Here is a 25,056-nt window from a genome sequence, read left to right on the forward strand (position 1 = left end):
ACAAAAGAAGGATGAGCGGATAGAAGCAAAGCGAAGATGTGGATATTTGGTTCCGGTGAGAAAATGAGCCACGTAAATGCTATACACAGAAAAAAGGAGAAAAAGAGTGTGATGTAAGCATTTGGAAAAGGCCCCAAAGAGTCCACATTAATGTAAATAGGAAGGGCTATGGAGCCAGAAGGGCCCGGATTTGCCACCTAGCTCCCCTGCTTTCTCCCTCTGGCCATGGGCCTCGTGCTGCTCACCTGCGAAATGAGCTAATACCTACCTCGTATAGTTCTTTTGTGGTCTGGAGGAAGGTAGGTCAACTTCCCAGAATGGTAAATTTCCTGACTTTTTTCTCTAATGCTTTTAATTTGGTAGAGACAGGGGATTGATTGATAAATGTAACATTATGGTCTTGCTAAGTCTATTGTAAAACTCATTTACTATTTACCATGCATATATGGGAAGCCTTTTCACCCTATTTATTATCTATTAGCGGATTTTAGTTATAGTATTGACATTATCTCTGATGATATACGAAGACACTTTTTTGGATACTCATGTTCTTGGTGTGTTATTTTTATCTTCACTTAAGAATCTCAAGACGCCAGTTTCCAATATTTGATGCAGAGCTGAATATCTCTGATAATCCAACATTCCCTGTCTCAATACGAGATAAAACATTTATTTTTATCCGACTCCCAGAAGAGGATGCCAGTTCTCAGTTCTCAAAAAGTGATCATCGCTCTTGTAAGTGTAAGCCTCTATTGTGTAGGGTTATGGTTTCAGTTTTGCAATGTACCTATTAAATGACTAGTTATAATTTTATTTGACGGTGAAGATAAATGTTGCTAGTAAAAAATTTAGGCACTGAAAATGAATAAACTACGGGGCGCCTGGGTGGTTCAGTCGGTTAAGCGTCCGACTTAGGCTCAGGTCGTGATCTCACAGTTTGAGAGCTCAAGCCCTGCATCAGGCTCTGTGCTGACAGCTCAGAGCCTGGAGCCTGCTTCGGATTCTGTGTCTCCCTCTCCCTCTGCCCCTTCCCCGCTTGCACTCTCTCTCTCTCTCGAAAATAAACAGTAAAAAATTTTAAAAAACCATAAATTAATTTATTAATCATCAAAAGCAGAGTACCTTAGAATTTTGTAAAGAAGTAAGCTTTCCTAGCCCAACATATGTGACCAAACCTGCCTTAACAGGTCTTATCTGTAACAGCTCATGCTGGAAGGAATTCGGAAGGACTGACGATACATACATGCACACGCGCACACACACACACACACACACACACACACACACACACAAGAAGTAAGCTTTTGACACATAACACACTAAGGGCTCAGTAAATATCTGTTGAGTGAATAATTGGATATAGATGATTAGTTTCAAATGAAGCAAAGCTCCAGGAATCCAAGGAGAAAGCATATCCTAATTAATGAAGATTTTCTTTTATAACAGTTGGGAAAGTAAATACATTTGTTGCTTTGGGTACATTTGTGAACCAGAGGTAGTGGTTGTGAAACTGTTGCCAACTGGAGTTCCTGCTAGTTCTTACGGTTTCTTACAAAATGACAAGCATTGCTTCTGACTGTGGGTGTTAGGATGACAACACAACAAGGTCAAAAAGAGCACAGGCTCCCGACGCAGGTCACATCACTTAAGCATCTGTAAACTGGGAATCACAGTGGCACTGCCTGTGGGGCTGTTAGGGGGGTTGAGGGCATTCTTCAGTTTTGAGGCACTGTTAGTTTTTTTTGCAAATAATAGATCTTAAATGAACTATTACAAGTTAATTCAAGCAGAGTAAACCTTTTGATCGTTATTTGTATTCCAAACTTAGCAAACTTTAAAAAAAAAAATAGTGTGATGGTTTACTCAAACTTGAATTAGTGAGGATTTAAATGATCGCTGCTGGGAATTTATTGTAGTTGCCATCGTTGCTACGGGTGTGCCCAAACTACTGGGCTACTTTCGCTCGTATGTGAAGCAGGTGACGCACGGCTTTACACGTAAGCATTTCCTGCTCTGTGTGTCGCATATGTGGTTCCCTTGGTTTCGTGTCCATTCACGTGTTACAGTAATGTTTTTTTTTTCTTTTGGAATGGGACCATATGATATGTAGTATTCTCTAAATGCCCTTCCAGTTTTTGTTTTGTCTTGTTTTGTTTTTTGAGAGGGAGAGAGTGGGAGTAGGGGCAGAGAGAGGGAGAGAGTAGCTTAAACAGGCTCCGTGCCCAATGCAGAGCTGGATGCGGGGCTTGATCCCCAAACCGTGAGATCATGACCTGAGCCGAAATGAAGGGTCCGATGCTCAACCAACTAGCTGCTCAGGTGCCCCTGATTTTTTTTTTTTTTTGATCGTAGAAATAACTTATATTCCTTAAAAAGGGTCAAATAATACAGAAGTGTTTGAAGTAAAAACGAATATTTCCTTGTACTCTTCTTCTTGATTTCCTCTCAGGCAACCCTGAAAGGTCACATACTATCACTATTACTCGCCCACCACTCCTGCTCTGTAGTAAGGCTTAGGTGTTTATCCTTTTTTATTTTTAACAATTTTTTTTTCAATGTTTATTTATTTTTTTTGGGACAGAGAGAGACAGAGCATGAACGGGGGAGGGGCAGAGAGAGAGGGAGACACAGAATCGGAAACAGGCTCCAGGCTCCGAGCCATCAGCCCAGAGCCCGGCGCGGGGCTCGAACTCCCGGACCGCGAGATCGTGACCTGGCTGAAGTCGGACGCTTAACCGACTGCGCCACCCAGGCGCCCCGGTGTTTATCCTTTAAACCTTATGATATCCATACACAAGCATGTATAATTTATTTCCGTTTTACATACATGGGATTATAAACCGCATCGTTTTGTGATGTTTTTTATTACATGTATTATGAAGAATTAATAGGTAATATTTATTCTCACGACAGTTTAGTAAATAGTAGGTGCTAATAACTATGAAGTACAATAAGACTTAGGCAGTTAAATAACTTGCCCTCCTTGCCACTCCTTGTAGATTTACCTGAAATACGGTTGGTTTTCCTTCTGACACCCCTAATTTATGTTAATGAGAATGTACTTAACAAAAAAAAAGTGCTCTGTTTCAGAATGGCAGCAGAGCCCTCAGCTGATGCTGTTTTTCTATCTCAGTCACAAACTTCAGCTGTGAAATTAGTCTCTTCCTTAAAAGAACTGAGTAAATATTCCTTAGAGAGAGGCATATAGTGCACTTTCACTGGTAATGAAATCACTGAGTACATGACTCCATTATATTCCAAAGTACAGGGGCCTAAGACAGGCTGCAGAGCTGGGCTGGAATTTCAGAGATGCTAAAGTGTGAGAAAAATGTGTATCTTAGAATCAATGAAATACGGTGTACGTATTGATCTGTAAGATGTAGGGAGAGTGAAAAAAGCAAGGAGCAGAACAACACGATCCTGTACATAAAAAGGAAAACAATACCCTGTGAGACCTTTGGAAATTCCTGCTCGGGCAGCCCAGGGCTTGGCTGGGGGGCGAGCTGAGCATTGGCCGTTTTTTAGTGATAATCTTCCCTTCATCTGAACCAGGAAGGGCTCAGTAAGCAACTAATTTAGGCTTCCTGGAGCAGGGCATCACAAGGCCTGGGCTGTTTTTTTTCATTCCCCTGGGATTCATCTGCTGTGAGGGGAAGGCACGAAAGCCTAGAATGTTCTTACCCAAATTGTTACATCTGTCTCTCATGAGAAGTGTTCACTGTTTAGTACTATTGGTAAGACAGATTAGAGGAAGCCTACTTCTCTGCTTTGAGGGAGGTTGGAAGTGGGTGTCATCATTGCCAATGATTTGAAGTCTGAAAGAGGGAGGCCAGGCACCATACCCTTTTTGGAAAATTGCTTTTACTTCCAAGAGCCCCGGCTGCACATTATATCTAGACTGTAATCAGTGTTTGTGGTCAAACTATGTAATAGCTGAGGTATGGTCACTCTTAGAATGGATGCCTCTGCTGTGCCAGGGTTAACCTTTTAGTTGCTGGACCATGGGGAGGCTTGGGGGTTCTGGGGGTGGGTAGGAAACACATGGTTGGGGTGGGGGGTGGGGCGTTGCAGTGTTTGGGGAGTAGCTGTTTGCCATCCTTTGTGGAAGTATCTTAATATTTTCTACTAAATATCAACCTTGGATATAATAATAACAGCTTCCTGTGCGTGTTGTAAAGATTAAAAGTGAAATGACAGATGCAAAGCGTATAGAGTCTCAAATTATTTCTCATTCCCACCAGAACTTAAGACAGAAAGAAGTCTTACGGTGCAGTAATTCTATTACATATTTTGTCTTCTTGCTCATATTTTAAATTCAGCTTTCACAAGCCATCAGTGATGAGGGGTTGTGTTCTAGATTAGGAGCCGTTCTAATGGCTAGTGGTTGACCTCTCTGTTGAGGATAGGGTATCTGGAACCCTTATCTCCATTCTCTCTTGTGTTGCTCTAGCTGCTGTAGCAAATGAGGTTGATGTTCCCATAGAGAACTTGTGTTCAGTTTGCGTTAGTTTCTCCATTGAAACAATGTTGTAATTTGGTGCTTTTCCTTGTTAACTTTTTTTCTCTTATATTCTTGTATTAGATTTATATTCTGCAGTTGGAACCTTGCTCAAAGAAAATGACCTACAGGATGCACAAATGTCACAATTCATTGCATTTAGAAGGTAAAGCATTTGCAGGATTTTAGTGTGCTTAGTGTAGCATTTAAATCTCGTAACTTATCAGTACAGGTACTGTATGAATGGGAGACTCTCATTGCTAATTCTGTCCCTAATTTTGAGGTCTTTCTTTGTTAGATATGGCAGAGGGAAGTTTTTAAACAGGACTCTTTCTACCAAATATTACATTTGGAAACTCCCAGGAAATCTGAATGGAAACGGTTTATGTTAAGATAAAAATTATTGGGGGCACCTGGCTGGCTCGGTCAGGAGAGCATATGATGCTCGATCTCAGGGTTGTGTGTTCGAGCCCCACATTGGGTGTGGAGATTACTTAAAAATAAAATCTTTTTAAAAAAGATGAAAATTACAAAATGCTTTTCTCTGGTGAGATTCCTGGAAACTTTTTATAGCATGTAGTACATTGTAACTGTTGGTAACAGAAGTCAGCACAAAGCAGATATCATTAAGGTGACCCTTGCTTGTTTGTGTGTTTCAGGCAAGACTGTGACTTAATCAACGCCTGCTGTTGTAAGCACTACACGGGCCGCCTGATCAAGTGAGCACAACGGGTCTGAATGCTTGAGGATAGCCCTTCCTTTGCTGTTCTTTTATTTGACATTTATCACTGTAGCCACATACTCAAAAATCTTTTTTATTCTCATTTGTGAAGTGAAATGATCTCTTCAATTAAATATGTCTCCTTGGGAACTGTTTCAGTAATCAGTGTAATAAGAAAAATAAGGAATACAGTGTTTCTTGTGGTTTTCAAGTTGGCAACCTCCAGCTTCTCGGAGAGGAGTATGGGGAATTCAGGAGAATTTTTTTTCAAGTATAATATGTGTGTAGGCATGTCCAAGACCCTTAGCAACAGGATGCCCATAGAGAGCACCCCAGGGGACATCTATCAGAGAAATAGCAGTGTAGAAAAGCTACTGTGTTTGCACACAGGAAAAATTAACTCACTTCTCTTGCATTTATCAACACTGTACTGTTTGTTAAGTGCAGAGAATAAAGATGTGGAAGTTGCAGGAGGAACTCCCAGTCTGTTGAGGGATGACCCACAAAAAAACCCACTTTAGTAGCCTAACAGAGGGTTAGAAAGCACCAGCGGTGGGTCACCCAGTCTGTGTCCCAGTGACTGTGATCTCAGGCAGGTAGTTTAACTTGTCCATATGTGTAAAAATAGGATACCGATGCAGAATTTCCCTCATAGAGTTGTAGTCAGGATGGGATGAAATAATATCTCTAAGGCACTTATGACGGTAACTGGTACATCACCAGCATTTATTCAACTTGCTGCTGTTATTCCGATATAACATCATAGTTACAAGAATAGAAATATGTGTACGTGGGATAAGACGTGATATAGGGCAGGGGTAGGAGAGATTGGAGAGGAGAAGATGAATTTAAAAGGCAGAATCCATAAGACTTTGGATAGCTTTTATTTTTTTATTTTATTTATTTTTAATATGAAATTTATTGTCAAATTGGTTTCCATACAACACCCAGTGCTCATCCCAACTGGTGTCCTCCTCAATGCCTATCACCACCCCCCCCCCCCACCCCATCAACCCTCAGTTTATTCTCAGTTTTTAAGAGTCTCTTATGGTTTGGCTCCCTCCCTCTCTCACTTTTTTTTCCTTCCCCTCCCCCTTGGTCTCCTGTTAAGTTTCTCAGGATCCACATAAGAGTGAAAACAGGGTATCTGTCTGTCTCTGTAGGACTTATTTCACTTAGCATCACACTCTCCAGTTCCATCCATGTTGCTACAAAGGGCCATATTTCATTCTTTCTCATTGCCACGTAGTATTCTATTGTGTATATAAACCACAATTTCTTCATCCATTCATCAGTTGATGGACATTTAGGTTCTTTCCATAATTTAGCTCTTGTTGAAGCCATATAAACATGTTTTCTATAAACAGAGGGGTACAAGTGGCCCTATGCATCAGCACTCCTATATCCCTTGGGTAGATTCCTAGCAGTGCTATTGCTGGGTCATAGGGTAGATCTATTTTTAATTTTTTGAGGAACCTCCGCTGTGTTTTCCAGAGCGGCTGCACCAGTTTCATTCCCACCAACAGTGCAAGAGGGCTCCCGTTTCTCCACATCCTCGCCAGCATCTATAGTCTCCTGATTTGTTCATTTTGGCTACTCTGACTGGCGTGAGGTGGTATCTCAGTATGGTTTTGATTTGTATTTCCCTGCTGAGGAGTGACGTTGAGCATCTTTTCATGTGCCTGTTGGCCATCTGGATGTCTTCTTTAGAGAAGTGTCTATTCATGTATTCTGTCCATTTCTTCACTGGATTATTTATTTTTCTGGTGTGGAGTTTGGTGAGTTCTTTATAGATTTTGGATACTAGCTGTTTGTCCAATATGTCATTTGCAAATACCTTTTCCCATTCCGTTGGTTGCCTTTTAGTTTTGTTGGTTGTTTCCTTTGCTGTGCAGAAGCTTTTTCTCTTCATGAGGTCCCAATAGTTCATTTTTGCTTTTAATTCCCTTGCCTTTGGAGATGTGTCAAGTAAGAAATTTGGATAACTTTTAGAATCTATAGAGGCAAAGAGAGACATCAGCATTTATGCCACGATTTCTAACTCGAAAACATCTGCCTGGGAAATGTCATTGAGTTTGAGGTGCCACAGACAGGATAGGTAATCAGACCACGACTGTGGGAGCCTGATTTCTTGTTGACATTTGGAGAACAAAAGTGAAGGAGAGAGAGTTTGGAAATTATTTTGAGAATTGGATCAGATCTGAGTGGGGGTTAATGCCTAAACAAAATGAAATTGAGGCTTTCCAAACCTTGATGACGTATTCTTATTTTCTTCCCCAGAGACCATCGGAATAGACTTCAGTTTGGAGTTGGTGATAAAATTTGTTGTACCAGGAATGTGTATCTCTCGGAGCTGCTCCCTCAAGATACCTCTCCCAGTCAGGAGAGTAATGAACGAGAGGCCAGCGGCGAAGACTTTAATGGTACTCTTCGTGGTTTTGCTAAAAATAAGCATGACTTTGAAGGTGATATTCGACTCTGCAATGGAGAAATATTTTTTATAACAAAGGTAGGTGACAACAGAAAAATAGTACCTTATTAGAGGTAGATTTTTTTTTTAATTGCCCTAGGTTTGATTCAGAGCCTAATCATATCGGAATTGTTGACATTCTTCCATAATTTTTTGTTAAGGAGTTTTGCATTCACGTTTATGAGGAATATTGGTTTGTAGTTTTCTAGTAACGTCTTGTCTGGTTTCGGTGTCAGAGTAAAACTGGCTTCATAAAATGAGGTGGGATAGGTTTCTTTCTCATATTTTCTGGAAGACTTTGTGAAGAAACATTTTTATTAAGTTCGGAGGGCTCAAGTAACAAAAAATAAGGGACAAGTGACATAATATATTTTGCAAAACATCATTTCTTTGGTTGCTGCTTAAGTACAGAAACCATTGAGGTTTCTTTGAGTTTGTTCTCATTGTATAAACACCGTCTTAAACATAGAAGCTTATTCTTTACAAGCAGTGAGGATGTGAGGAAACATAAACTTTTTGCAAAGAATAGGTGCAGACTTACGTAGTCAGTGCAAGAAGTGAAAAATGTATAGACTTCAGAATAAGTCAGGCACACAGACTATTCTCCATAGAATCAGATTAAGGTTAAGTTTCAAATTTATTCAAGTTTGGGTGTATATATATATTTAGTTTGTGCTCAAGTGTAGATTTTAAGCCTTTTGAAAGTTCTTAACAATTGTGAATATACATGCAATTTTACTTGAGTCTGCATTTAATATTCAGCACAAAAATAGACTCTGTTTACAGTGTGCCTATTTGAAAACATACAAAATAATTCTTTGTTTTGATCATAGGATGTAACTGATGTAACTTTTGGAAAGAGAAGATCTTTGACCATTAATAATATGGCTGGCTTGGAAATAACCGTGGACTTCGAAAAACTGATGAAATATTGTCATATAAAACATGCCTGGGCAAGAACTATTCACACTTTTCAGGTAACAGGGGACGTTTATAAAGTGATTTGAACTGGTTTGGAAGCCATGGAGTAGTACCTTCAAAGATTTTCTTCTTAATTTTGTTGCCTTTATTTTGTAAAAAGGAACAAGGTGACCAAAGTTTACATAAATGGCTTCCTGATGTTTATGTATTTTTGCAGCTTGCTTTTTTTATTAGTGTATAATCAGCTTTATTGGGGTATAATTTGCATGCATATTTAAATTTATCAAGTTGGATGGGTTTTGACAAATACATCCCTTTCCTCTGTTCTTCTGAGGCAACTACTCTCTACTTGGGAATAATTTTAATTTTAGGTGTTCTTTTTTTTTTTTTTTTAAATTTTAGAGAGAGCGTGAGCTGGGGAGAGGGGCATAGGGAGAGAGAAAGAGAATCTTAAGCAGGCTTCAAGCTCAGCGTGGAGCCTGACACAAGGCTTGATTCCCACAACCCTGGGATTATGACATGAGCTGAAATTGAGCCACCCAGGCGCCTGGGAATAATTTTAGTTTTATAGAAGAGTTCGAAAGATAGCAGAGACTCTTCCCATATACCCTTCATCTGACTATCCCTAATGTCAACGTCTTACATAACTATGGTGTTTGTGTCAAAAGTAAGAAATTACCGTTGGAAGAATTACTATTAACGAAGCTCCACACTTTATTTGGATTTCACCAGCTTCCCAAGAATATCCTTTTTCTGTTCCAGGATCTAATCCTGGACACAACATTGCATTTAGTGCAATTTGCTTTTAAGCTCATTTTAATACTCTTGACTTCTCAGCTACTTTACTTCAAAGTGCTGCTTTCTTATGTTTTAGTCCTGAACATTACTGGAAAAATTATTTTTACTCTTGACTTCTCATAAGCTATTTGTGGTTCTGTTATTTAACTCGTTGTTTTGCGTGCCCCTCTTTGATGTTGGTATGTTGCTTTAATCATGAAGCTGCATCAGCCTACATTTGCATGTGGAAAAATTTAGGTTAGCCTGTATCCTCTACTGGTAGGCAAACTAATTAGCATACGGGTTCTGTTTTTTGTGTGTGTGGTTTTTTTTAATGGATGGTGTTTTATTTATTAACCTACTCCATCTCAGTTCCAAAAAGAAGTCGAAATGGCTTTCAAAAAAATGGCCCCAATTCAGCCTTTCCTTTTAAAAGATAAAGAAATGATGTCATGCAGAAGATCAAGGTAAGGGTGGTAAACGCATTCCTGCCAAGGGAGGGTTGGGATGCGGATATGCACACTGACCTATTTGCTTGCTAATGTAGGCTGAAGATTTGGCTTTGTTTTCAAAATAAGAGAGAAGCAGTCAGTGGACTGTGTCTATTGGGTAAAAAAAAAAAACCCAAAACAGCCAGTTGTTAAGAAGTACACATATTCCTGGCTGCAGGTCCTGGCAAAATTTCTCCCTTGGATCTTTATGATGGACTCTGTGTAATTCTAGAAACTCGTATCATTCAGTTTGGGGAAATTTTCTTGAATAATTTCCTTTAGTTTCTTGCCCTGTGTTTTCTGTGTTTTGTCTTTCTAGAATCTCTATTATGTTGGGCCTCCAGAAATGATTGTCTGAATTTCTTACCTCTCTCCTGTTTTCCATCTCATTATTATTTTGCTGGTTTTTTTTGTTTTTTTCTAAGGATTTCCTCAAATTTATAATCCAGTCTTCTGTTACATTTCTGGACAAAGGAAGTTTGAAGGGGTCTTTTTATTACTTTGTTAAGGTTGGAGTAAATATCTCTAGTTGTTCCTTTTATTGAATCTGTCATTTTGTGGTTGAAAGAGCATCTCTTACCTCGAAGAACATTCGTGATTATTATCTTGTATCAGTGTAGTTTGTTTCTCCCATGTTCAGTTCAACAAATATTTATTGAGTCAGACTGTCCTTGGTGCTTGGTTTAGATCAGTCCATGAAACAAAGAAAGATACCTGCCATTGTGAAGATTACATTTGCTGGGGAGGAGGAAAGAGACAGATACAACCATAAAACAAGTAAACTACAGTTGACCTTTGAACATTGTGGAGGCTCGAGGCACCAACCCCCCATTGCAGTCGGAAATCTATGTATACCTTTGATTCCCTGAAAACGTAACTACTAATAGCCTGCCATTGATCGGAAGCCTTAATGGTCATCAAACAATTAACACGTATCTTGTATGTTATACATTAATAATATATACGTTATTTTACAATAAAGTAAGCTAGGGGCAGCTGGCAGCCTCAAGAATTAGAGTGTGTGACTCTTGATCTGGGGTTGTAAGGTTCAGCCCCACACTGGGCGTAGAGATTACTTTAAAACAAAATCTTAGAAAAGTAAGCTGCAGTAAAGAAAATATTAAAAAAATTATAAATAAGGGGCTCCTGGGAGACTCAGTAGGTTAAGCAGTTGACTCTTGATTTCAGCTCAGGTCATGATCTCACATTTCATGAGATAGAGCCCCACATTCGACTTTGCGCTGACAGCGTAGAGCCTGCTTGGGATTCTCTCTCTCCCTCTCTCTCTCTCTCTGCCCCTCCCCTACTCGTGCTCTCTCTCTCAAAATAAATAAACCTGAAAAAATATTCATTAAAAAAAGAAAATTATTATGAAGAGAAAATACATTTACAGGACTGCCCTGTATTTATTATTTTAAAAAATCCATGTGTAAGTGGACCTGTGCAGTTTAAACCCATGTTGTTCAAGGGTCAACTGTACATATTATGGTAGAAAGTGGCAAATGCTATGGAAAAAGGGCAGGGATAGGTGTGGGATGCAGTTGTAACGTTAAATAGTAGTCAGTGTAGGCCTCATTGAGAACGTGGCATTTGAGCAAACACTTGAAGGAGGTAAAGAAGTTAACCATGTGGGTATCCGAGAGAAGAGCATTCTAGGTTGACGGAATAGCCAAGGCCACACTTCTTAGGTGGCAGGCTGTCTGTCATTTGAAGAACAGGAACAGCAAGGAGGCCATTGTGGGAGAGTGACAAGGGACGAGGTTAGAGAAGTAAGGGGGGATAAGGGAGGGTAGAAAGATTGGGGGCCACATCACCTCCTAAGACCTTCTAGGACTGTATGATTTAATATGGTATCCATATCTGGCCCACTACCAGATTTTGTAAAGAAAGTTTTATTGGAACACAGCAGCACTTGTTCATTTACGTATTGGCTCTGACCGCTTTTGCATTACAAAGGAAGAATTGAGTGGTTGCCATAGAGAACAGCTGGCCTGCAAAACTTAAAGTATTTATTTTTCGACCATTTGCAGAGAGAGTGTTTTAACCCCTATTCTAAGGTCCATATATTTTCAGATTCTGAGCCTATAACATCATGAAAGGAATCAATGGTTTGTGTTTATTCGTACAGATGTAGAGTTTTAGAACACATTTAGAGAACGGACGTATACATAATTTAAAAGTCAGTGTAGGAAACCTGCCTCCTTTAAGAAGTTTGAAAGCTCTCATGATTCAAGGAAGATATGAAAAATGGACGAATAATTTATAGCAGGTTATTGCCGTGACGTCAGATGTCCATGTCCTGCTTTTTAAGCATACCTTTGGCATGGCTGTTTAATTTTTATAATTATTCATTAGACACTGGGTAAAGAGCAGTGAACAAGAAAGACGCAGCCCTGCCTTTGCAGAGCTTACAGTCCAGCAAGGAGGAATACAGTGAAGGCGGCAGACAGTTACATTCCAGCTCAGTAAACGTTCTGTGACAGAGGGAGTCCAGGGCTCTGGAATGTGCATGGATGGGACAGCTGATCCAGAAGGGGGCTGGCACTGGCAGCACCACAAAGAGGTTCGTGGTGCTGGATGGAGCGTGGCTTGTGCATGGAAAGGAGGAGAGGAGAGGAGGAGGGAAGGGAGCAGGTCCAAGGCTGGCTTCTGAAGGGCCAGACGAGCCATAGTAAGGAGTTAGGACTTTGCTTTGAGAGCTCGGGAGCTGTGGCTTTAAGCGGAGTCGGATGTGATTGGATTTGCTTTTTATGCGTATCCCTATAGATGCTGTGAGGGCCGTGGATTGCAGCACGTGTGCGTGCGAGGGAGACGGACTATGAAGCTGTTGGGTTTTTCTGTGTTCCTTGATTAGGAGCTCAATGAACTAAGTTTAGGTTAGACATTTACCAGTTTAGGAGTACCCAATATTAAGTCCAGAGGGACAAATGGTGCTGTGCCTCTATGCAATGGATTTGGCGTTTGCATAATCAGGTGTCATTGAAGTACATTTCTGAGACTCAGCAGCACCAGAAGGAAGTATTTGTCACACTTTGATAATCTGAAGCGTTGGTTGCAATTTTCTGTGTCTAGGTAAGACAGAAGGGCTTGCTGTGGAAGAGGGTTTTAACTGGGGATCTGTGTCTCGTCCTCTCATTTATCTTCCCACAATCCCTTTGGTGGGGGGAGTATGGGGACATTGGGAGAGAGAATGGTTCAAAGCACTCCTTAGTTTATGTCAGCCCTGAAAATAATAGGGACTCTGAATAGTCCCAAAACTTGAAATTGTTTGCTCACAGTTACATGGTGACATTGGGCATTTTTCTTGCCTATGTAATTCTTCTTGCTAAACTTAAAAAGCACAAGTTCATTGTTCTCTTTTGTTTTGTTCACCTTGATGAAAGTAATAAATGTTCAACAATGGGAGAATACAGAAAAGTAAGAGAAAAAAAATAATCCATAGGGCCTCCATTTTGGAGATAGACTAGTTAAATTTTTGGTAGGATTTCCTTCTTTTTTTGTATGACTCGTTTTGTTAGGTATTTGTGTTCATTTGTGTGTACGTTTTTGGATCAGAGTCATTTTATTTTGTGTTACATAGTTGTGATCACTCTTTATGTAGAAGTATCCAGTTTTTGTTTTTTATTTTTTTAGAGTTTATTTATTTATTTTGAGGGATGGGAAGGGAGGGAGACAGGGGAGAGGCAGAGAGAAAAGGAGAGAGAGAATCCCAAGCAGGTTCCAGTGTGGAGCCCAACGTAGGGCTTGAACTCACCAACCACGAGAACATGACCTGAGCCAAAGTCGAGTCCGACCCTTAACCAACTGAGCCACCCAGCTGCCCCAAAAGTATCCAGTTGTTTTTAAAATTTTGTTAAGTTTTTTTAAAAAATTTTTTTTTTCAACATTTATTTATTTTTGGGACAGAGAGAGACAGAGCATGAACGGGGGAGGGGCAGAGAGAGAGGGAGACACAGAATCGGAAACAGGCTCCAGGCTCTGAGCCATCAGCCCAGAGCCCGACGCGGGGCTCGAACTCACGGACCGCGAGATCGTGACCCGGCTGAAGTCGGACGCTTAACCGACTGCGCCACCCAGGTGCCCCAAAATTTTGTTAAGTTTTAAAGCGCCTTTGCCATTTGCAGAATAGTATTTCAAATGTCTATATACAGATACTTGATATGAATATAAACAAACGAACTTATCTATTCTCCTGTAGGTACAAATAGGGTAACACATTTATCCATAGAGCCTACACGATCATTGAACATTCTTTTTATGAGGGAAGATTTGGCACCGCATGCAATCTTTCAAGCTTTTGCTGGGTTTCTACAAGCCAGCTGTGGATCCGTCAGACCTGAACTTAACAGCACAGTTAGGAATCATGAGGTCTCGGATAATGAATAAACCGGAAGCGTAAGGTGGATTTAGGCGAATATTCTGGCCGACTAGCAGAGATCCCTTTTAGGACTTGTCTGTTTTCTATCTTGGTGGACCGTGTGAAGACAAGAGCCCCCTGTGCAAAACTAACCCTTCCCACCGCATTCTCCCCCCCCCCCCCCAGGGGTCTGAGGAGCAGACGGTCGTGTACGTGGTTGGGAAGGCGGGCCGCCAGCACTGGCAGCACGTTTATACGGCGGTGACCCGGGGCCGCGGCAGAGTGTATGTCATCGCAGAAGAGTCTCACCTCCGGAGTGCAATTATGAAAAGCAGTGCCCCTAGAAAAACCCGTTTGAAACATTTTTTGCAAAACAAGCTCTCCAAGAGCTGCGCGTCTCTGGCGGATTCTGCATCCCCGTCGGAGAGCTCTGGAGACAGCAGCAGGCCCGGCACACAGCCGTCAACACCGTCACACCTTGCAGTCACAGCCAGCACCGTGACACCCAGAAGCAAGGCCTCCGCAGCTGATGACAGGACGTTCCCCTTGGCCGGAGAGTGGAAATTCTCTTCACCCGATGAGGCGGATACAGATGAAGATCCATCAAAACCCCGTGGGTCCAAAAGAGCCTGTGGCATGAGTGATGCTGAAAGTCCAAGCAAAGTCCTGATGGTAAGAGTGACGTTCTCGTGTGCTCCCGCTGTATTTAAGTCGTGTTGACTTCAGGGTGCTGATACGTGTCTATGGATTTTTCATTAGTGTTAAATTGTGCTATCGGACCTAAAAACAAGTGTTCTCTCCCCTCTGCCACGTGTCCTCTCCCCTGTGCCTGGTCGATCCTGGCGCGCTTTGTCGCCTGGCATGAGGTCGGCACAGGTGGCGTGCCGAGAGACCTTGTCATCCTGCAGCGTCTTTCCGCATAGCTTCCTTGTCACCCTCCCCTTCCCCTTTGTAGGCCACAGTCTCACTTTTATCCCCACTGTCCGTGAAAGCGGCCGGGTAATTATCAACATTCTTGGAACAAATGAAGTTCCAATAGAAGTTTGAGAGTCGCTTCACGTGCTGGGGTGCTGGGGTCCATAGGCTTTCAAGGCCATGACCTTGAAAGGGGCCAGGGTGGGAGCCCCGAGGGGAAAGTGCTAATGTGAGCTGTCAGTACCAAGCAGAGTTCTGAAAGGAGGATAGAGATAGCCTCTGACCCCACATGGAGAGGGGACAGTGAAACCGTCCTCTGAGATGCTGCCGGCAAATGCGGCGTGTGATGTCTTGGCCTGTTGGGCCATCGCAAGTATGGAGTAGTGTGGCTGGAGTACGCATGCCATCGGAAGCTGAGCTGAAGACACTGGAAGAGTCGGAAGACACAGGCTCTTCCCAGGAGGCTGGGAACGTTCTTCTGAACACAGCGGAGAACGCTAGAGGCATTTTAAGAGCCCGGTGCACTGAAGTTTTGGAAGGTCACTTCGGAGTTGAGTGGTGTTTTGGGAGGCCATAGGGGATGAGTTCCTAGCGCAAAGATGATTTCAGTGGCTTGAACAAAGTGATTAGGTTCTGAAGTCAGGTGGTAGCGATGGGGTTGGAAAAGAGATGCTTAGGGACAAGGGGTGCACGGGCCTTGATGGCCGGTTATATGTGGGTGGGGTTGGGCCCGAGCAGGACTCTTAGGCTCCGGCTTGGGCTTCCTGGGGGGATCCAGCTACATTAGGATTGGGAAATGAGGCCGAGGGACAGGTTTTGTAAGGAAAGTGACAAGGGGAGTCATAAAACCCCAAAGTTTCTTCTTTTACCTTCTTGGAAGTAGTAGGGTCCCTGCCGATTCTAAGCTTCATTCGGTGGTCCACGTCAACTCTTTGATATGGAATTACCAAATCAGCAAAACATCTTTTCCTGAAATTGACTGTATCACCTCTTACAAAGACCCTGGGGTAATAAGGCTTTGGACCTGGAACAGAAAATTCCAAACAAAAAGTCTTGGCCTAAAAGTTTCTTGCTTTATATTTCTTCACGCCAGCGTGGGATGGGTGGCTTCTGGCTTCTGGGATGGTCCAAAGAGACAATGACAGCGTTACCCGTCTTCGCTGCCGAGCTTGCCAAAGTTTTTAAGCTCTGGTCTGTGAACACGGAGAGGCCAGCGCTGGCCGCAGAGGGTCAGTTTTCTCGCAAGCCTTGCCAAAAACATGTGACATCTACAGAAATCCCTGGAAATGAGGAAACTAAGAATTCAAAGGCTCGCGAGTGATGAATTAGGGACTTCTGTGTCTTCCATAATTGTGAGGTATGTGATTTCTAGAAGCTCAAGTTCACTGACAGGGGCTGCCCTCATACCTTTCTTTCCTATACGGGTGGCTGCCTAAGAACCACATCAGCATTTTAATTCTGCAGGTACTGATGGCTGAGCCTCTCCTACATGAAAGTTTTGGCTTTTCTGTGGATTCATAGCTTTGGGTTTTGAAAAAAAAAAAGCTTAAAATATTGTCCTGAGTTTTGTTTGTTTGTTTGTTTGCTTGGTTTTGTTTTGTTTTGTTGCTTTTTTTGCCTTGTGTCCCACAACCAAAAAAGGGGGGGGGGTGCAAAACAGAAATTCCCCTTTAAATACAAGCATATGCATCAATATTTAAAAATTTATCATATAAAGCAGTGATTTCCAGGATTTTTTTGAAAGCAAATGACATTTTATTATAAAAAAAAAATCTAGAAAGGGAGTAATCACAAAATCCCTAAATAAAGATAGTTCTGTTAGGGTTCTCCTGAACCAGTAGCCTGTGTCTGTGTCCCTGTCTATTTACCTACCTACCTGTCATCTATCTGTCTAGATTTATTTAAGGAATTGGCTCATGATCGTAGAGGTCCGTGAGTTTGAGCCCCACGTCAGGCTCTGTGCTGACAGCTCAGAGCCTGGAGCCTGCTTCAGATTCTGTGTCTTCCCCTCTCTCTGCCCAACCCCCCCCCCCCCCACACACACACCCTGTCTTTGTCTCTGAAAAATAAATAAACCTTAAACAAATTTTTTTTAAATGTTAACCTCATGTAAAAATAGGTCCACAGAAACATCTAGAATAATATTTGACCAAATATCTGGGTACCATGGCATAGTCAGGTTGATATATAAAGTTAACCAGTATAGTCCTCTAAATTGAACAGGTTTAGCATTATGAAAGATTGATTGTGCTTATTTTTCTCATTTCCCTATGGCGGTGAAACTTTCTCATGACCGTACGGATCCCTTGCCTTGTGCTTGGGAGTCACGAACAGTACCAAGAGTACTGGCATTGCAGTGTTTCGTCTTATCACACCCAAGGCCGGTGTCACGGATGTGCAGCTGAGCAGTAGTCAGTCATTCAGGGCTTTGTGCTTAAAACTACCCCATACTTGCTTCAATGTTCTGCACTTAACCATCTTGAAGTTCTTAACCTTGAACAAAGGGCCCACATTTTCATTTTGAACTGAGCTGCCAAATTATGTAGTGGCCATACCTGTAGAAAGTATGTGTGTGTATGTGTGTGTGTGTGTGTGTGTGTGTGTGTGTGTGTGTATAGTGTGTGTATATATATATATTATGTAAATATATATATATAGTGTGTACATATATATTATGTATATATATATAGTGTGTATATATATATGTATATAATATATATATATATATATATATATATATATATATATACCCTCATTCACAAATAGTCACTTCTTCATGCCCGTCCCAGAGCTGGGTGCTAGGGATACCACAGGGAGCCAAAGCAGGTATGATCCCACAAGTTGCCGACAGCTGATTGCTGTGGTCTCCTCAGGTCTTCCAAGGGGTGGGGAAGATATTATGTCTCCCGCGGAAGTAGAGGAAACAGAAGTACGTAGGGCAAATTGTGTGTATTTTCACGAAATTAATCTCATTTTTATTGCTGTCCTAACAGGTGGAAGAATCATCTCCGCAAGTGTCTTTGAAACTTCGGAATTTGAGACTGAATAGTTTAACCCCCCGGCAACTTTTCATACCCACAAGTAATCAAGAAACTTAATTTGATTTCAGATTGCGCAAAGTAATTTCTCTCTCTCTCTCTCTGTCTTTTTTCTATTTAACACAAATGAACATCGTAGCTTGGAAATATTAAGGTACAAAACAGGATATGTGTAACTGGGGTTTTATTTTAAGGTGTTTGTGTTAGCAGATATTTTAAATCCGTTTGATCATAGAAAACCATAATGAGTTCAACATCTGTCATCATGAGAACTGATAGCATATATGTATATATTTTTTAAAGTTTGTACGTTAAAAAGTGTTTTATTTTTGCAACAATGCCTTTATTAACTTCCATGATCATGTTGGGTGGTCTCTGCCCATGGTATGAAGCCATGGTCACGACAGACTGTAATTACGCCTCTCGTATTATTAACTGACACACATTTTTCAGGATGTTGGGTCTTCTGCCAAGTGTTCATCTGGCAAGGCTCCTTGCTCCATCACGGCCGGCCGGACCCACTTCACCTGGAAATTCTTTCTGATTTGGGAGTACATTTCTTTTTCTGTATTTGAGATACCATTGACATATGTTACCACTGTGTACCTTGAAAGTGTACAGTGTGTTGATTTGATACATTTATATAGTCAATATGATTTCTACTGTAGCATTAGCTAACCCCTCCATCATGGCACATGACTGTTATTTGTTTTATGAATACATTGTTTTGAAGGTATTCTACCGCCGGAAAATTATTTTCTCTCAGTGATTTTATTTTTTTTAGAGCTCTATTTATTGTTAACCGGTGAAAGAAAAGGTTAAGAAAAAAAAAATGTACCCGTGATTCCAATATTTGAAAAAGAACCTTAATGAGCTATAATTCACATACAATAATTCACATACAATTCACCCGTTAAAGGGGTAAAACGGAGTCGCTTTTAGTACATTCATGGAGTTGTGCCACTGACACCACAATGGATTTTTGAACACTTGCATCGTCTTCTCCAAGATGTGCCTCTTAGTACCTGTACCTCGTAGTTCTGACCCCCTCGTCCCCTCCAGCTCTGGGCAACACTAATTTACTTTGTCTCCATTGATTTGCCTGTTGCAGACATTTCATACAAATGCAATCCTACAATATGTGGTTCCTTGTTACTGACTTCTTTAACTTAGCATAATGATTTCAGACTTCATGTTGTGGTGCCTCTCATATCTGTCTTTTTATGAAAGATTAATAAATATGTACCAAGAGCTAGCATTGTTCCTTTTATTGGGTGGATGTCTTGGATAGTCCATTCAAGGGGAATCACTCAGTCTAACCAGATGAAGCCTCATATCCTTGGTGTATTGATGGAAAATATGGCAGCATACATGGAGGCTGTATTTCTGGATCACACCATGTTGGTTTGAGCTGATGAGACAAAACCAGGAACCCTGGCTGAATTTTTGCGGGTGGTTCCAGTAGAGCTGCAGGTGACCTATCTTGCTCCCAGTAGTGCAGTGAGACAAAAGGCCTCTATCTCCTTTTATTACCAAATAGTATTCTGTCGTACGGGTATAGCACATTGAATTTCTCGGTTCATCAGTTGATGGACATTTGCGTTGTTTCCACCTTTTGGCTATTATAGAATGCATTGGCGTACAAGCTTTCTGTGGACATGGATTTTAATTTTTTTTTTTTAAGTTTCTTTTTATTTTGGGGGGGGAGTGGGGGAGGGGCAGAGAGAGAGGGAGAGAGAGAATCCCAAGCAGGCTCTGTGCTGTCAGCCCAGGAACCCTACTTGAGGCTTGATCTCACAAACCGTGAGATTATGACCCAAGCTGAAATCAAGCGTTGGAGGCTTAGCCGACTGAGCCACCCAGGTGCCCCTGATTTCTTTTCATTATATTTCTAGGCGTGGAATTGTTGGGTCCTATACTAACTCTATTTATCCATTTGAGGAACTGCCGGATTGTTTTCTAAAGCAGCCGTACCATTTTGTATTTATACTTGGGAGTGTGTGAGGGTTCCCGTTTCTCTACGTTCTAGTACTTGCTATTATCTGACTTACTGATTATAGCCATTTTAGTAGGTGTGAAGTGCTGTTTCAGTGTGGTTTTCATTTGCATTTCCCTTATGGCGAATGATGTTACTTATCTTCTCATGTGCTTGTTGGTCATTTGTATGACCTCTTCAGAGAAATGTCTATTCAGATCTTTTACCCATTTTTTAAAATAAAGTTATTTTATTTCATTTTATTATTTTTGAGAGAGAGAGAGGGAGAGAGCACACATGAGGGAGGGGCAGGGAGAGAGAGAGGGACAGAGGAATCGAAGCAGGCTCTGTGCTCACAGCAGACAGCCTGATGCGGGGCTTGAGCTCAACGAACCGTGAGACCATGGCCTGAGCCAAAGTCAGACACTTAACCGACTAAACCACCCGGGTGCCCCTACCCATTTATAAATTGTTATTTTTCTTTTTATTGAGGTATGAGTTCTTTATACATTTGACATGCAAGTCCCTTCTTAGAACTACTGTTTGCAAAAAAAAAATTTTCCCATGATGCTGATGTTGTTCATTGCTACTGTTTAGAAATACAACTGATCTTGTATCTTGCAACCTTGCTAACCTCATTTATTAGTTTTAATAGGTTTTTAGTGGATTCCTTAGTGAGGATTTTCTATATATGAGGTTATATCATCTGCAAATAGAGATCGTTTTCTTTCTTTCCAATCTGGATGCCTTTTATTTCATTTTCTTGTCTTAATGCTCTGGCTAGAGCCTTTAATACATTGTTAGATACAAATGGTGAGAATGGACATCCTTACCTTGTTCCTGTGAATTTACAAGGCCTGCAAGACAGTCTGCAAAAATGAAAATGTTGGGACTATAAGTTTTAAGTAGCATAGCATGCATTAAAATTGGTACATCTTAGTATATATAATAAATGTATTTCATGAACACATGTACTGTTCTCTGAGGGCAGATGTTTTTATGATTGTTGAGTTAAAATCTGTCTTTGTCACCTAAAATAATTGTATAATTAGTCTGGGGTATTTCTGTCTGCAGGCTGTTTTAGGACTTAAACCTTGTATGTTTTACATCTTGTCCTTACAATGGTCCTGGAGTACAGTTATGACCTTAAGTATCACAGGTAGGGAAACTGACTCTAACTAAATTTTGTACCACCAGTGAGTACCAGAGCTAGAATTCAAACCCAGATCTGATTTTAAAACTCATATTCTTCCATTCTTCCAATGCTGCTTTTCAAGCTTATGGCAAAACCTTTCCCCTTTAGAAAATCCTACGGGTGCCTAGGTGGCTCAGTTGGTGGAGTGTCTGACTTTGGCTCAGGTAATGATCTCACACTCCGTGAGTTTGAGCCCCACGTTGGGCTCCATGCTGACAGCTCAGAGCCTGGAGCCTGCTTCAGATTTTGTGTCTCCCTCTCTCTCTGCCCCTCTCCCACTCCCACTCCATCTTTCTCTCTCTCTCTCTCTCTCTCAAGATAAATAAACATTAAAAAAAAGAAAATTCTACAGCAATAAGCATTGTATAGGGGTCATCTAGAATAAAATATATCCAAAGCACCAAAAAACTGTATGTCATAATTTTGGCTTTTCAAAATCACTTTTTATTCCATTTGGTAGAGGGTTTTTTTTTTCCATACAAATATTTGCAACAATTTTGAAGTCCCCAAAACCATACATAGACGATAAATACCATGCTATTAAAGTATTAAATTTGTACAAAAATACTTTACAGCTTAATACTTGTTTGTTACAAATAAAAATACATATTTAAGTGACTCATGATCTTTTTTTTTTTCTTTTTTTTCCTTAACATGATTCTGCTTTATACTTTCTTGCCCTGGCGGGTTGTGACATATGATCGAAATAATATATTTCTTTGCACAAAAAGAAAGGTGAACTTTTTCCTTAAACAAAGGACACAGTGTTCAAATGCTTTACCTAAGCAGTCGTTTGAATTACTGACCAAAATGAAGATGTTTGCAAAATAATCATTTCAATATGGAGATTCTACAATCCATATACAGATCTATCTTTTTTTCAATATTCACCAAATAACAGTTATTAGTGTAACTATTCAAAATATCTGAACAAATGAGAACAGTTGCTGACAAACATTAAAAGCAACTGTCACAATTTATTGCTTTGAGGGATGGTAGTAATTGGCAATGCATTTTGTGAAAGATGTATTTACAATTTCGAGAAGTGGCATGGCTCAGAACAAAAGATAGTCCAGTGTCGTTTTAAAGTACGTGTCCTGTACACCCCTCTATAAACAGTTTTCCAAACATGTCAAGCAAGATGAGTTTGATTTGCCTATCATTAAGATAAACCTCATTTTAATAGACTCTTCATTCTCTCTTAAGTTCTTAGTCCTGAATTTTAAAAATAAGATAACTCATTCTCAGTGTTCCTAAGCACTCTAATTCATTATCAGAGATTTGCAGCTATTAAAAATGTGTCCTTAAAAAAAAACAAAAACAAAAACAAAAAACAGGTCACAAGACATATCCTGTTTGTTAGTTTGTTGCATAGGGAATAGCATACATCTTAGTTAAGATCATTCCTATATTGGGGGCAAAACATTTACCACCACCTATTATGGTCTCCTACGTGCATCATCGCTGAAACGTTTTAAGAGAACTTTAATGTTACACCTGTACCCCTCCCATGGCAGCAGTCCCCGGCCACATCTCAAACTCGAGTTCCCCTAGGAGAGCCAGCTTTGTGGAAAGACTTGGTCAAGTTCTTAACATTAATGACTTCACGGTAAGAAACTGATTTCAAAGTGAATTAAGGAAATTGTCATAGAGAACATTTTCAAACAGACATTTCTCTTTTCAAAAAGTGATTGGAAGATGAACTCGTAAAAAATTTCCTCCGATGTTCACTGGGGGGAGGGGTAGCCTGCCTACTTTTCTTTTTCTCCACCATTGGGCTTGGCAGGGAATTGGCTGCCATATACCATAGTGGTCGCCAAGAAAGAAACCTCTTCAGCTTGAAAGGGGAAGTGAACATGAGCCATGAGAGAGATTTAAAAGACCCCTGTGCTTGCAGTTAATGCCACGTGATTATCTGTGCTTTAAATGCCACAGAAATCTGAAAGGGATATTTTAGCACCATGTAGATATTGTCTTTTGTCCTGCTTTATAAAAAGCGTTGCTATAATGTGTTAGTGGGTTCTCGTATCTCCAAATTACTACCATGACTAGGCTGTTGGAAAAAAGCGCTGTTCTGTTCACTCCATTCTCCTCCCGGTAGAGTCTGTTCTATAGACTTCTGTGAGGCCAGTGGGTTTCTACTAATAACCAAGTCCAGCTTATTACCAGATTCTGCTATGAGGGGCACAACAAGGCAGCAGTCAAAGTCTCTCGTTCGGACGTGATTAACCTGAAAAATCAAGAAGGGCCACTCTGAATTATTGTCATAGTCTGAGAGAATTCTCAAAACCCAGAGTAACACTTGCCATGTTAACAGGTGTCTGCTGATGCTTAAGTGAGCCCTCTACGCAGAGAGGTCTATCCCTTCTCTGACCACCCTGGAAGGCGGTCATTGGCTGACTTATTCGTTGCTATTAAATTGTAAGGCCCTTGAGAGCTTGGAACAGGGACACGTCCCAACATCCCCACGCTGAGCAGATTGCCTCGCACATGGCATGTGGTCCTAGTGCCCAACATTATCCCTATAATTTCCAGATGAGGTAGCTGAGGCACAGAGTGGTTCAGAGATTTGCCTTACATCAGCACTTGGTAAGCGGTCCAGATAGGATGTGATCCCAGGCAGTCTGGCTGACCCCAGAGCTGTGCTCTTGGCCGTGATGTTGAACTACCTCTCAGAAGTGAGCCCATCCCCTCCTCAGCTTTTGCATGTACTCATCTTCTTTTATTTCTTCTTGTTCTTCACCGGCAAGGGTTTCTAAACCATCTACGTGCCTGCTTCCACTCTTTGACTTTCCATTCTCAATCTTGCCACATCTGGAACCCGACACAGTGTACAAATGACCCCAACTGTCTAATACAGATACGGTGTTTCCGGGTCTCATCTGCTTTGGCCTTTAGCACTGGCTGTGCCTGACAGCCACACATCCCTAAAACTCTCCTTCCTTGGCTCTCTGTGACACCAGTTTGTTTGGATCCATTTTAATTTGATTTCAGTTCTCGCCTACCTTTATTTCTTCCTGTCCTTTACATTCGTTTTTCTTAGGATTCTCTCCTTGATTCTGTTCTCTTTCTTACTATAAGCCCACCAGAGGTCACTTCATCCAAACCCATGCCTTCAGTAACCTAATCTCCTAAATCTGGCTCTGACGTCTCTTCGGAGCAACAAGTCCAAACTGCCAGTTGCCTCCCAGACTGCTCTACCCGGAAGTACTGAAGGCATTAAGGTCTCAGGTCAGATAGAGGTGTCTTACCCTCACCTACCTCGTCTCCCTCCCTGTGGTCTTCCCCTTCCCCATTCTACACCAATCCACGTATGGTATTATTCTACGGTCTTTCTAAATTAACAAATTATGTCACTTTTCTGCTTTAGAAATTAATATGCTTGAGAGCAAAGTCCAAGAGATTTACCGTGGCGTTCAAGGCCCTTCACAGTCTGAACCCAGTCTACCTTTGTAGCCTCAAGTTCCATGAAAGCAGGTACAGTGCAGCCCCAATTTATAGATTAGGAAGAGCCACATAGAAGTTAAGTAACCACAGTTGTTCTTTCAACAAATATTAGAGTATCTGTGGAAAATAAAAGTGTCCCATCCTGCCAGCATAAGACTAATTGTTCCATTGCTATGGTAAAGACGATCGCCAGAACTGGTTTTAAAACCGTAATTGATCAACGACAACTTGCTCTGGTGAACGCGTGTCTG

The 25,056-nt window shown here is 41.1% G+C and overlaps 2 protein-coding genes across 19 annotated transcripts in view; one reads left to right on the forward strand and one right to left on the reverse strand.

The window, feature by feature from the left end:
* HELB (DNA helicase B) overlaps positions 1-19,439 on the forward strand; it is a 33,417-nt gene extending 13,978 nt beyond the window's left edge. For both annotated transcript variants that reach the window (XM_003989007.6, XM_019835183.3), the window contains exons 7-13: positions 581-735; positions 4,583-4,664; positions 5,158-5,217; positions 7,500-7,728; positions 8,523-8,666; positions 14,422-14,907; positions 18,144-19,439. In XM_003989007.6, the coding sequence (XP_003989056.3) occupies positions 581-735; positions 4,583-4,664; positions 5,158-5,217; positions 7,500-7,728; positions 8,523-8,666; positions 14,422-14,907; positions 18,144-18,248 (1,261 nt within the window). In that variant the 3' untranslated portion in view covers positions 18,249-19,439. The remainder of the gene's footprint in view (positions 1-580; positions 736-4,582; positions 4,665-5,157; positions 5,218-7,499; positions 7,729-8,522; positions 8,667-14,421; positions 14,908-18,143) is intronic.
* GRIP1 (glutamate receptor interacting protein 1) overlaps positions 18,356-25,056 on the reverse strand; it is a 695,200-nt gene continuing 688,499 nt past the window's right edge. For 16 of the 17 annotated variants that reach the window (XM_023257209.2, XM_045062046.1, XM_045062044.1 and 13 more), the window contains one exon: positions 21,780-23,588. In XM_023257209.2, coding sequence (XP_023112977.1) covers positions 23,361-23,588 — 228 coding nt within the window. In that variant the 3' untranslated portion in view covers positions 21,780-23,360. Of the gene's footprint in view, positions 18,754-21,779; positions 23,589-25,056 lie in introns of those variants that run through there. The other variant, XM_045062041.1, reaches the window with a different exon arrangement.

The sequence above is a fragment of the Felis catus genome, chromosome B4, assembly GCF_018350175.1.
Source record: "Felis catus isolate Fca126 chromosome B4, F.catus_Fca126_mat1.0, whole genome shotgun sequence".
Lineage (NCBI taxonomy): Eukaryota > Metazoa > Chordata > Mammalia > Carnivora > Felidae > Felis > Felis catus.